The sequence below is a fragment of the Phyllostomus hastatus genome, unplaced genomic scaffold, assembly GCF_019186645.2.
Source record: "Phyllostomus hastatus isolate PE091 unplaced genomic scaffold, TTU_PhHast_1.1 phas_contig_304, whole genome shotgun sequence".
NCBI lineage: Eukaryota > Metazoa > Chordata > Mammalia > Chiroptera > Phyllostomidae > Phyllostomus > Phyllostomus hastatus.
This window is the reverse complement of record NW_025333845.1, coordinates 1,115,999-1,129,560: the sequence shown is the minus strand read 5'-3', so window position 1 is coordinate 1,129,560 and position 13,562 is coordinate 1,115,999. Positions and strand designations below refer to the sequence as shown.

The 13,562-nt window shown below is 37.1% G+C and overlaps 1 protein-coding gene and 1 pseudogene across 1 annotated transcript; both read right to left on the bottom strand.

Moving 5' to 3' along the window:
• Positions 1–1,231: 1,231 nt before the first annotated feature.
• On the bottom strand, positions 1,232–2,248 carry LOC123819253 (annotated as a pseudogene).
• Positions 2,249–9,024: 6,776 nt separating this feature from the next.
• On the bottom strand, positions 9,025–10,008 carry LOC123819209 (putative olfactory receptor 52P1). Its single transcript, XM_045839508.1, has one exon. It carries the CDS (start codon positions 9,988–9,990, stop codon positions 9,025–9,027), a length of 966 nt encoding a protein of 321 aa, XP_045695464.1. The 5' UTR covers positions 9,991–10,008.
• Between the last annotated feature and the right edge of the window lie 3,554 nt (positions 10,009–13,562).

The window sequence follows — 13,562 nt, the reverse complement described above, 5'->3', positions numbered from 1 at the left end:
ATACACATTTTACTTTAATTTCTTAATACTTAAGAAATTATTGATAAGATGTGTGTGGGGGGGTTCCACCCACAGAGTCCCCCTGGATGAGAATAAGTCTACCAAGACATGATCTGCTTAGGGAGGAGAGGTGGCCAATCTCTCAGAGGAGAAGGGCCATGAGCCTGTTCCTCAGTGGGCTTTCACTAGGTTCAGTTTGCACAAGAAGAGAGGTAACAATCATCAATCATCATTAGGCAGTAATGACCAAACAATAGATAACATTCAAAGAACTATGAGGGCGTATTCTGAGTCAGGGTCAGTTAGCTAAAGGGCCATAAAACTTTGGGAAACAAACTCATTTCATGCTTGGACCTTTATCAGAAAATTGAGGGCATTCTTAGCAAAGCAGTTTCACAGGATTTTATGCATTTTTTTCTTCGGCCTGATTGCCCAGGGGAATGGGCCATTCCTGCCCAGGGCTGCGCCACCCTCCAGCATTGTTTCAGGTGTAAGTCAGGCAGGGGAAGTAAGGCAGCCAAGAGATTAGGAGACTTCTTGCAGACAGAATGAGGACTCAGGCTATGTCAAAGCCAAGGGGTGAGGGTCCATCACCCCCTTTTCCTATAACCCCCCAAATCCTCCCCTGAGGGCCTCTTCGAGACTGTGCCTGTCTTAGGTCATGCCTGCCTTGAGGAATCTTACCCATCATTGGCTAACCAGTCATCTGCCCAGGGCCAAGCAGAGTGAAGTAAAAGGGGATAGAAGTGGTGTCCCTGATAGGAAGATGAGCTTTGTCTCCTTAGTGGCTTATGGTCCCAAGGTCTTTTACTAAGCCTTAGCCATGGTGGGTTACAACTTCTGAAACCAGGCAGGGTGGTTCCCAACAAGAAAACAAGACTTTTGAGGGTAATATGAATATATAGAGCATTTTCCCCAGTCATATCACAGTTATCAAACTGAAAATTCCATTCACAAATAAAAGAACAATTTGGGTCATTGGCCTCAGATTATTAGTTTTACTAGGTTCAATATTCTGAATCATTGCTCCAGCTTTCCATTAGTATTTTTCTTTCTTGGAATCTGCTATTACTGAGACCTGAGTTATACAGAGAACCCAAAGGTAAAAAGCTCATGGGGAGGGTGATGTGCCAGATAAATAATTTTGGAATTTTGCAAAAAATTAATGGGAATGGAGTACTGATCACACTCACTTGCCAAGGTGAGAAACTATTCTTGGAAAATCTTCTCCCTAAGCAGACAGGGAAAAGCATTCTTTGCCTTTCTTTCCTATCCAACACAAATGTTCTTTTGATATATTATGGGACTTGATGTCCTTAGATCCTGAAAGGATCCTTATGGCACAGTCTCGTATTTGTTTGGTTTTCACCCCATAAACAATAGGATTCTTAGTGGGAGGTAGGAGCAGATAAATATTAGCCACAATGATGTGGCAAGAGGGAAGGATTGTATGGCCCCCAAAGCAGTGGGAAAAGAAGGAGAAAAAAGCTGAGCTGTAGGAGAAAACAATGACACAGATGTGGGCAGTGCAGGTGCTGAAGGCCTTCTGCCGAGCATCTGCTAAAGAGAGGCTGACCACTGCTCAGAGGATCATGGTGTAGGAGACTGTGATGTACAGGATGTCAAAACCTCCAATCAGGAGTGCAACCATCAGACCGTAGATGGCACTGACCTTGATATTTTCACAAGATAATTTTGCTACGGACATGTGGTCACAGTATATTATATTGCCTCTGCAGTAGGGAAGGTACTTGGAGAGAAAAGTGCAGGGAATAACAAGCACCACCTCTCTGAGAAAGGTAGAGAGTCCAGCCTTTGCAATTCCAGGATTGGTGAGGATAGTTGAGTAGTGCAGAGAGTAGCAGATGGCCACATAGTGGTCCAAGGCCATAAGCATGAGCACTGCAGACTCCATCCCTGTGAAGGCATGGACAAGGAACATCTGGACTAGACATCCATCAAAGCTGATTTCCTTGAAATGGAACTAGAATATGCTAAGATCTTTCGGGATTGTACTATAGCATATGAAAAGATCAGTAAGAGAAAGCAGGGCCAAAAAGTAGTACATGGGCTTATGCAGAGAGTCCTCATAGCAGATGAGGTGGAGAAGTCCACAGTTCTCTACCACAGCCACAACATACATGGAGCAAAATGGAAAGGGAATCCAGAGGTGCATGTCCTCCAGTCCTGGGATCCCATTAAGAATAAATGAGGCTAGAGTCACATCTGTTTGATTCAGCATTAGCATGATTAAGTCAGTATGATCATTAATCATCTTATAGAATTTATGGATCCTCCTAGATAGAAGTAAGAGAAGAAAACATTTTGGTTATTGTCACTGTCTTAATTTCTTTTGCCTCCCCCCAAAATATCTGATGTCAAAACAACCCACTTTTTCTACTTCTAGGGAATATGAGCATTAACATTTTTTAAACCAAGTAGATTTTTTTCTGTATGTATATAAGCATTTATTTATCAGTGTAGAAAAGAAATACTTTTTAATGATTAATAGTTGCCTAGTTTTTCATTCTTATTGAATTTATTGGTTAATAAAATCATACAGATTTCAGGTGTATAATTCTACAATACATCATCTGTATATTATATTGTGTGTTTACCACTCCAAGTGAAGTCTCCTTGCATAGCCATTTACAACCCTTTCCCTTCTTCTACCACCCGCGTCACCACTCCCCTGCCTCTGGCAATTACAATACTGTTGTCTGTGTCCATAAGTCTTTCTTTTGCCTTTCTTTGCTTAATCCCTCCATCCTTCTCACTCAGCCCCTAACCTCCTCCCTTCTGACAGCTGTCAGTCTGTTTTCCATTTCCAAAAGTTTGTCTCCACTTTGTTAGTTTATTTTGCTTTTTAGATTCCACATATAAGTGAAATTATATGGTATTTGTCTTTCTATGCCTGACTTGCCCAGGTCTTCAGCTGATAAATGGTAACTGTACTATAAAAGATGAAGTCTTTGTTATTATTTTTCTGAAGCTATTTTAAGATATATTCTGTAGATATTAAAACTATACATATATTCCAGTCAGAAAAATCAAGATGAAAAATCATGAAACTTTAAATAAATTGTACATTTTGAACAAAAAAGTAGTAATTGTTGGGAACTGCCCTGACTGGTATCAGAAGCTGAAACCCCTGCCTAGGCTAAGGCTAAGGGAACGCCCTTGGAACCATAAGCCAGCAAGGAGACAAAAGCTTATCTCCCTGGCAGGAATGCTGCTTCTGCTGCTGAACCCCAAAAAGCTTGGTCGGTTAGCCAAAGACGGGTAAGATTCCCCACGGGGGGAACGACCTAAGACAGGCACGATCACTTTGGGAGGCCCCCCAAAAGAAGGACTTGGGGGGCTGCAGCAAAAGGGGGTGATGGACCCTCGCTCCTCGGCTTTGACATAGCCTGAGCCCTCAACGTCTGAGAGAAAACCTCCTTGTCTCTCAGTTGCCTTAGTTCCCTTGCTCCACCTAAGCCTGAAACAATGACAGGGTGGTGCAGCTCTGTACTGAGAAGTGCGGATTCCCCGGGGTGATCAGGCCTAAGAAAGAACATGTAAATTACTGTGAAACCTTCTTTGTTTAGAATGCTCTCAGTTGAATGAGAAGGGTCTTAGGAGGAAGTTATTTTGTTCCTCAGTCTTACAGCTCTTTGACCCCCAACTCAATAGACTGGCAGAGTTCTTTGTTTTCTATGGTTCCTTACTTCCCCCCTAATGAGTACTGTACTTTACCTGAATTATTATGCAGAATGAGCCCAATAAAAGCAGGTATGGACTGTAAATCGGCGCGCTCCCCACTGGGTGGGTGGCCATTTCGTCCCTACTTCCCCACAGAAACTAGTTTGTCTCTGTGCATGTGTGTTTTTTCTCGCGTGTTTATCGTCGAGCCATCCACAGCGTTCCGTGGTCACTGCTGGCCGGTGACCCACGCGCAACAAGTAATGTTTCTTGCATGTGAGCAACAAGAGGCTGGAGATGGAGCAAGATTATGACACACTTTATGAGTCTCTGAATAGCAGGATTCTCCTAAGAAATGGTTAAGCTGAAGGACATATTTTGGCTACCTGTTGTTCAATATCATATTAAAAATTTCAGGAATAAGAATGCTCTGACAATTCTTAAAATAAAGGTTAATCACTTTGATTTAGAAGAAACAAAAGAATTGTACTAAATATAAAATCAGAACATCCATGCATAAATCACTGTAAAATAAGCAAAACATTTCCATCATAAAACAGAGAAGGCAAAAGATGTCTAAATAAATTATTAAAATAGTAAGGTGACAACATGCAAATCATGTACATTGCTTTGAGCTGGTAAGGTAGACTACTTAAACTTCCCTATATAAGTCTCTCAATTTTGTAAAAGTACACATAAACAACTCAAAGGGACACATGATTAAAAAAACAAAGAGCTACATGCAGTGATGTACAATTGTCATAGAAAATACACACGAAATTTGGAGTTGATATATTAATTCCAGATGCTATAGAAATCAAAACAAGATAAAGTAGGGATAACTTTTTTTTTTCAAGAAATTCTAGGTAAAAGTCATCAGATGAGATTAAATTTTTTTGTTTTAACCATGATAAATGTACTCTATTTTTATAAGAATATTTTTAAACCAAATCATGGGGGAACAGAGACATTCTTCAATAATTTATTCAAATATAGTAGGTATTAATATGCAAACTTTTCAAAATAACACTTAGATGTTATGAAAACTCCAGTTTTCAATTTAATGCTACTGTTTTGGTTTTAAGCTACCACTTCCGCTTACTAATCTGCACTTTAGAAAAACAGTCAAAATATGGTAGTTTAAATTATATGAATAATGTTTCCCCTAGGACCAATATTGCAATCCTGAGTTCATCAGTGTTTTAAATACACTTACAAATTTGTTAATAAATAGGTTTACAACATCATACACCTCAAATAACTGTTACATATATCATTTACCAAAATATAAGTTCACATGTATGCAGCACAATTAATTGCAATATTGGGAAGATAAACTTTGTTTTAAAACATTCTGGCACTTTTGTACTCACCATTATTTCCTTTTTGAAAAAAACAAAACCTTTAGTCTATAAACTCTTACTTATCTTCTTCAGTCTGGATCTCCTTGTATCTCTAAATATTTACCCACTTTTCCAGCTTTGTTTTTATTTATTTTTTTTAAACAAATCTTGATGATTCTGGAAAATGCTCAATTCTGTCTTAATATTTCCCCTATAATATCTACTATAAAATAATATTCTGTATGCCCTCTTTTTCACAAACCACTTAGAAATGGATTTATTACAATAAATTTTAGCTCCTACACAGGTTCGATACATTTGCTAAATGGCCAGCTAGTGGTACAAGCTTAAACCAAAGTAACATAGTGTTAATAACAAATTTATTTTATTGTTTTAAAACAAATTTAAATTTTTTTCCATCTTAAGTTCTTTTCTCTCTTTTTCTCCATATGTAAAGTGGAACTTCTCCTGTTGCTGACACCTACATTATTATATTTAAATACCTTAGTTTTTGCAGGACACATCAATATGAAATATATCTGCTTCAATATCCCATAAACTTGGCTGTCTAATCATCACAATCTCAGAGCAAATTTTAAATTGAGTTTTCTTTGATAAGAAGACTGTTGACCTGAGTTTGAAGGAAAATGAGTGCTATATATCTCAAATATCCCAAGAGCACATTTTAAGGACTCAGAGACACACCAATGATATTGGAATCAAGCTAACCTCCAGGTTACTAAATCATGACTGATAAATATGTAAAGACATACATATATGTATGTATGCCTGCATGAATGGATGCACATGCACTTTTATATTGATATGTGAATGTTGTCTGTAGATAAAGACCTGGATATAAATTAGAAACAAGTTATTTTAATAGAATGCAGACAACTGTACTTGAACAACAATAAAATTCTTTAAACAATGAATCTTTGAAAAAAGAAGAAAATTAATGATTTAACTACTGCAGTTTTGTTTTATTTCCTATGAAGATTTGCAAAGACCCTGGGGGAAACAAGTGGAATACATTTAAATTATGTCAATGATTTATTCACACATTTATTCAATTACTCTTTAAAATTACTTTTTAACATATATTTTCTTGTCCTTCAAGAGAAGTAACATTTATTAGTATATCTATTAAATATATTAATATGAGTATATGCCCAGGTACATGCTTTAAGATAAATGAAATAATGTTATCTCATTACCCACATATATTGCTATTTTTACAATTAAGAGTATACAATTAGTACATTAAATGTTCTTCCAAAGAGGGATTTTTAAGACTGCATACTTTTTATTAAACAGATGAATAGTATTTATTTAAAATTTTCTGTCTTTTGATATTCTAGTTTCATTTTATTTAATAAAAATTTTGTAATAAATTTTTCAGTAATCATCATGCTAGTTTTCTAATTTATCTAAAACATGTCCCTAGCAGTGTATAAGAGTTTGCATTCTAGACCATGCCAAGAACAAGTTTCTTTAGGTTCTTTAGGAAGTCCATATTGATGTTATTAGAGAAACTGATATTTCAATGACATTTAAATTTACAGTTGCCTAATAACTAATGATATTGATTTTTTAATTCCTTTATTTGTAGCCTTATTGCACTCAAATTTTAAATGTTATTATTATTTTTTCCTTATGGACCTCACTGAGGTTTTCTTTTTGATCCATATAATTTCTTGGAGAACAAGAAACACATTGTAGACATAGAATAAAAGTTAGGATCTTGTGGTATCACAGAAGCAGTAGCTAATAGATTTTAGAGAATTAGGTATGGCCAATGATACAATATATTGTCACATAGTCCAATTACAAAAAGTCACTGGTGGCTTTGAAAACAGGTATTTCAATGGAAAGTTAAACTTGTGGTTGAAGCCAGATTATAACATAGGAAAAAAATAGGAGTCAAACAGCAGAAATAATTAGTTCCAAAAATGTTTTTCAGAAACTTGCTTTAAAATGAAAAGTCATCAAGATAAAGGAAAATTTTGCTATTGGATAAAAAAGCAAATGAATTCACATAGGTTGTGAACACAAGATATAGGAGTAAGTGTTAGATAGTTTGAGCTCCCAAGACCATATTTTGAGAACCTTGCTTGACCAGAAAAATGAATTGGTAATGAACAAATAGAGTAATAAAGAAAGAAACATGGCTGTAGATGTGAAAAGTTTGTGTGAGAATTAGAATTTGAGACAGTTTACTTCCTATCATTTCACTTTTCTTATGGAATAAAAAATAGTGGAATATGCAACCATTAGGGGCAAAAGGTATATAAGAGGATTGAGAATATATTTTAAAAGATCTTATTATTGCAAAATATGCAACAGGTAAAAGCATAGTCATATAGCAATGACATCCCAGTTAAAGTGTGGATTATGTACAAATTGTGCTTGCAATCTGCATATCTGTATACTTTGTTCAGATGTGTTCCACAAAGAGAGTATTAGGAACTTATGACACAGGGTACAGAAATTGTTCCAGAGTTAGGGTTGTAGGGTGTGTGTGCTATCAAGGTGAACAATTTAAAGCATAAAAATAAATTAAATTCCTAAACTATGGTGTTTAAAATTATATAAAATTATTAAAAATATGTTAAGAATATTTCAATTTGAAGATTAGAATGTGAAGTTATTTAAAAACAGTACCAGCCCATGCACTGGCAATCTTCTTATAAAACAGTGTAATAATTATATTTTCTTTGAAAGACAGTGTTCTGTCTATTTTATTGAATTCTAATATTTGCAAACTATCTATCCCCACTGATATAAAATAACACAGTTAAAAAATTTATATTCTTGAGAATGGAAACTTTAAAAATATGGTCCTTAGTGTTCTGCCCTCAGGACTGACATCTCCAACAGTGGGAAAATCTGTGAATTTCTAGGAGGGGATTTTTGTGTCTCCTTCACCTAACATATGGAATGGCCTACTGAAAGGGTGACAAGCAGACAGTGTATACTGTGAAAAATTCAAAATTTCAATACTCATTTGTTAATTAAATGTATTTGGTCAATTTTATAAACCTATTCTTTTTAGAAAATAGAAGGATCGATATTTATAATAACTGCTTTCCAATCTCAATGTCACAGATACAATTAAGAACTTTCCCCTACACAGGGTTAGCTAGGATTGAGGGACTAAGATACATTTAACCCTTCTTTTTTATGAATAAATAGAAAAATGAATGGCAAAGACTTCCCTCTCTGATTGATTTAGGTAAGTGATCATCCTTCACAGGTTCAGGAGACAGAAGTCAGTAACTTCTGCAGGTCCCTACCAGTTGTGCAAATGCGTAAGAATATTTGGAAATTGCTTATCAGGGAGTGGTATCCAAGTCACTTGAACTTAGTTTGCTTCCCTAGATGATAGAAACAGACATAAACATGGGATGGATATGTTAAGTTTACAAATAAGAGTTATTTCTGACTTTTCCTATGATCTCATCCATAGAACTCCTACTGGTCTGTACCAAGAGATCATAGTTTTCAAGCCCTTGCTCTGCCACTAGCTAATATTGTGGTTATTGTTTCTTCTTCTTGGTTTCAAGCTCTGATGGCGAAATATGGAAATTAAGCAAAATGATGTGCCTTGCAGCTCTAATTTCTTTCTCTGTGGCATTATGGTCCCATCTTTTGATCCTTGCAGATGGCAAAATATAGCCTAAAGTGTGAAGTTAGAAAGCCATGCTTTCTGTAGTGGGAGAGGGCCAAGAACTGAGGAAATTTTCTGTGACTATGCAGAGGCTCTTCTAACCCAAGTTGTAAGAATTTTCCAATGTTACATTTTCTTAGATTGAAGATAACAATGCTCAACCAACCTGACCTTTTCTGTGATTTGTTAACCTTGGAAACGATCTAGAAAGTACTGTGGAAACCATCATCACCCTATTAAAACCACTTTCCAATCTCAAATACTGAGGATTATTTAATTTTAAAAAGCTTCTTTTCTTTTGGACTAAGTCCATTCCATACTCCTGGATCACTCAAATGCCTTGACCCCAGTTTCCTGCCCCCTTTGAAATACCCTGACAACCCTCTCTCGAATCTCTTTGGTCTTAACTCCATACACCATAGGATTAAGAGCAGGTGGGAAAAGCAGATAGACATTGGCTAAAAGAATGTGAATATGGAGTGGAACATGGTGGCCAAAACGATGGGTAAAAAAGGAGAAGAGTGCTGGTGTGTAAGAGATTAGAATGACACAGACATGGGAACCACAGGTCCCTAGGGCCTTGGATCGAGCTTCATGAGATGAGAGGCGAAAGACAGCTCGTGCAATGAAGACATAGGAGAGAGCAATACAGAACAAATCAACCCCAATGACCAGCAGTGCTGCAGTCAGTCCATATACACGGTTAGGCCTAGTATCTCCACAGGCCAGCTTTACTACAGCCATGTGCTCACAGTATGTGTGTGGGATCACATGGCTTTGACAGAAGCTTAAACGTCCAATGAGGAAGGGGCATGGGAGCATGAGCATGGAGCCCCGCACCATAGCTACCACTCCAACTCGGGCAATGATGGTGTCAGTGAGGATAGTGGTATAGCGGAGTGGGTAGCAAATGGCCACATAGCGGTCAAAGGCCATGGCCAGCAACACAGTGGATTCCATCATGCAGAAGGCATGAATGAAAAACATCTGTGCCAGGCAGGCAGAGGCAGAGATGTGTCCAGCTCCACACCAGAGGATGGCCAATAGCTTGGGAACTGTAGAGAAGGAGGCAGCCAAGTCAATGGTTGAGAGCATACACAAAAACAGGTACACAGGCTTGTGCAGGGCTGGTTCAGTGGCAACAACAACCAGGATGATTATATTGCCCACAATTGTGGCTGTGCCCAGGCAGAATACGGGAAGTGAGAGCAGCAGGTGGAACTGTTCCAGGCCTGGGATGCCCAGGAGGAAGAAAAGAGAAGGGTCCAGGTTAGTGTGATTAGGAGACTCCATGATCTGGCCAGGAGTTCTGAGGAGCATTTCTGATCAGAAACTGTCCCACTGTATCAGATAACCTGAAGAGACAACACCAAACAGGGATATGATGAGACTAGAGTAACACTTGTTAGCTATTAGCTATATAATATTAGGCAAGCTTCATCATCTACCAAATGGGATTAATAATAGTATCATTCCTTAGGGTTGTTAGGAGAATTGTACAGGTTAATATTTGTAAAGAACTTTGACTAGTGCCTGACACAACATACTTGTTAAATAAAATTAATGAATGTGAGAAAAGGCTCAAATAAGCATTTAAATAAATTAAAGCTGTTTTATATCTAAGGCCTATTGTACTCAAAGGAAGATATTAGACTTTCCCCTTCCCCTTCCCCTTCCCTTCCCTTCCCTTCTATCATCTCTTTCTCAGAAGAGATTACATGGGATCATTTGTCCAGAATGCAAACTGCCAACACAGTCCACTGGATAAAGTTGGACATTTTTTTTGTCTTTGGACAGAGAATGGATTGTGGTTTGGGATCTAGTGTTTGGTAATTATTTCTGGTCTTAGTACCACCATAGTTGTTTCCACTCCTTTCACCAACCAAGAGGCATTTCCTCATATCCTTGATCTATCTTCATTTGAAATTCCAGAACATGCTTCATGAACCCTCACATGTCCATTTCCATTTCACAAGATGTTGAAGTTAACCCTTTATGGACTTTGTTCTATTTCTGAAAGAGTAACTTCTAGCCTTTTCTGATCTACTTCTGCATTAACCTTTCATTCACATTCTACCTGTGGTTTTTGGTGATTTCAAAGAAAAGATGTAGCCAAATCCTTCTCAATCATCTTTTCATAGTGTTAGGAAGTGATTTTACAATTCTATGTTAACTCACAGAATTAACAGTGATGACTCATCTCTCCTTGTGGAAAAATCTTATACAACTATCTCATTTATCCCACCTTTCCCATACTTCCACTCCCTGGGAGAACACAGTTCACAGCAAGGAGTGCTTAAACCAAAAGGACTTATGCAGAATGTATTAAGGCATAATGGTAATGGGATAGAAACAGAGGTCTAGTCGTTAAGATAAAGTCTGAGAAATCAGTTTAACTGGAAGCCTTCAAAAGGGGAGTGAGAACTTTACTGCCCAGAAATTTATATCCATTCATTCAACTACAAATATTTCATGTGCACCTCTGATTTCACTAGCTCTATTCTCAAAGCTGGACAACCAGTACTTCAATAATCAGTAAAAAAAAAAAAGACACTGATTTTAGGAAATTTGAGGAGTGAGAAAATAGTTATCAAAGACAAATCAACTCTGCCACAATTCTTTCTTACACCATATGTGAACTCTCCTATTCCTTAATAGTCCAGGTTCTCTGTGTGTATAGTCACCAGGAAAAAAGAAATCAGAGGTTTCTTTTTGTACTGCACAACAGGTTCTTCTTTGCTGTGTAGGTGGGTTTAAAAGACACAGCAACATTTGATAACCCAAACATGCTGGTAAACAAAACCAACTATTGTGTTTGTCTTCACAGACATAGGGACTAACTGAAGGAGAAGAGATTGGTGACAAGTGCTGTTTTAATCAGCTCAGAGCCAATAAACAATATGACCTCCACAGAAGAGACATAAATGTGGCTTGTACAGGTAGGTGCATATGAAGAGTCTTGTTTGACAGTGCTCTGTGAGCTTATGTTTGTGAGGGAAGATGCAGCCAAGATCTAAGGATCTGATCAATTTGATCTAGGGTCCTATCTTACCTAAGGAGAAACACATCAAGGGGAAAGTTTGAACTTATTCAAAAATGTGACTATTATTGATGTGATTTAAGCTCCTGGAACTACCTAATATTCAGGCAAAACTGTAGTACAGATTTCACTCTTGTGCTCAAATATTCATTGAAGAGGCAAAATATTTTGGAGGCATAGCATCTTGGAGTTTGTAAAGCAGGAAGTTGTGGTGATAAAAAAAGACTGTTGGCATTGGAATCCATAAAACTGGGAACAAATCTTTCTGTTTACTCTTACTGGCAGTGATGCCTTAGACAAGTCAATTTCCTTGTAAGATCTTAGTTTTCTGGTCTGTAATATGATAATAATAATACTCTGTAAGGTTGTTGAAATTTGAATAAAACACCTTGTACAGTTTCTGGCCCATAGAATGTGCTCAGTAAATGTCATTGCCTTCATTTTAATAGGAAAGTAACCTCATATCTAATTCAAAATCTTCATGAAGTTTCTTTAAACAACTAGAGTCTAGTCTTAACTTGGACATTTATAAAATGAGAGTTGTTTCATTGTAGAGCAAACTTAATAAAATCGATGTTTAAATTGTTTTTTTCTATATGTCCTTTTGGGTCACCTGACTGACAATCAATAAATAATTGGAAAATAGCTTCTCTGGCTGCTCTCAGCCAAATAGATACACTCAGTTCTGGGTTTTATGACACAAGTTTACTTGTTGAAATAATGAATACCTCTGCTCTATTGGGTAGCTCAATATAGAGAATGGAGCTAGAATCAGTGGGAGCAGCAGTAAAGACTTGTTCACTATACCACCCCGACCATTTAGTTTATGCCAGACATCCTTACAGTTTTCAATCATCTCATAAATTCACTCCACACAAAGTCAGAAAGCTTAAATTAACTTAAAGATTCTTTATTGAGATTCCTTACTCCTCTTTAGGTCTCTGAGTTCATACTTTTTCTTGTAGAAACTAAACTGAGCACAGATTACCACAAATCACTGATCTAGACTGGCTCCTAATTTGATTAATGTAAGTGAACTTTACTTGAAGTTCCTGTGGTCTGTAAGGAATTCCAACCTTTACACATACCAAATCCTTTATAGAGCTGTGTGTGCTTATCATCTCACTCAGCCTCATGACCACCCCAGCTCACAGGAATGAGCCTGTAATTGCATACCATCTCTTGTATAAAATGTTTTATAACATTAATAAATATTTGTGACCATTCTTACTCAGTTTGAACCTATCCCTCTAATTCAATCATTTACCTAATTCTAATTGTGACATTAGAGCCAATACCCTCAGTAAAATAAAAATTCCAACACAATTTGAGGGAAGGATTGGGAATAGAGAAAACTCCATATCTGAAACTGCACCACAAATCTAAGGCCGTCATTTCTTCTGCACAATAGCACAGCTAAACTTGGGATACCTCTGCCTATTATGAGGACACTAGGCCATGACAAAACCCAAGGTATTCAGTAGCATTCTGCTGATTCTCCCTGCTTAATTTACTGCATTTGATCTCTGACTGTCATTAGGCAGACACATTTTTCTCTCAAGTGCTTAGTGAATAATTATTTCTTTTTATTAATTTCAGGAATATCATAGTAAATGTTTAAACTTTCTTCACAATGCCTCCCATTTTCCTGGTCCAGCTAACAGGTTATTTACTTCTTTCTTTTCTGGCAGCTCCCAGCTCTGCTCCCTTTTTCACCCACTGAGCATAAATAACACCAAACTAAAACTCATATTTTAGGAAACCTTTTAAATAATATTCCAAATTAGGCTACACAGAGTTGTTACGTTGCAAAATCCCCTTTGCT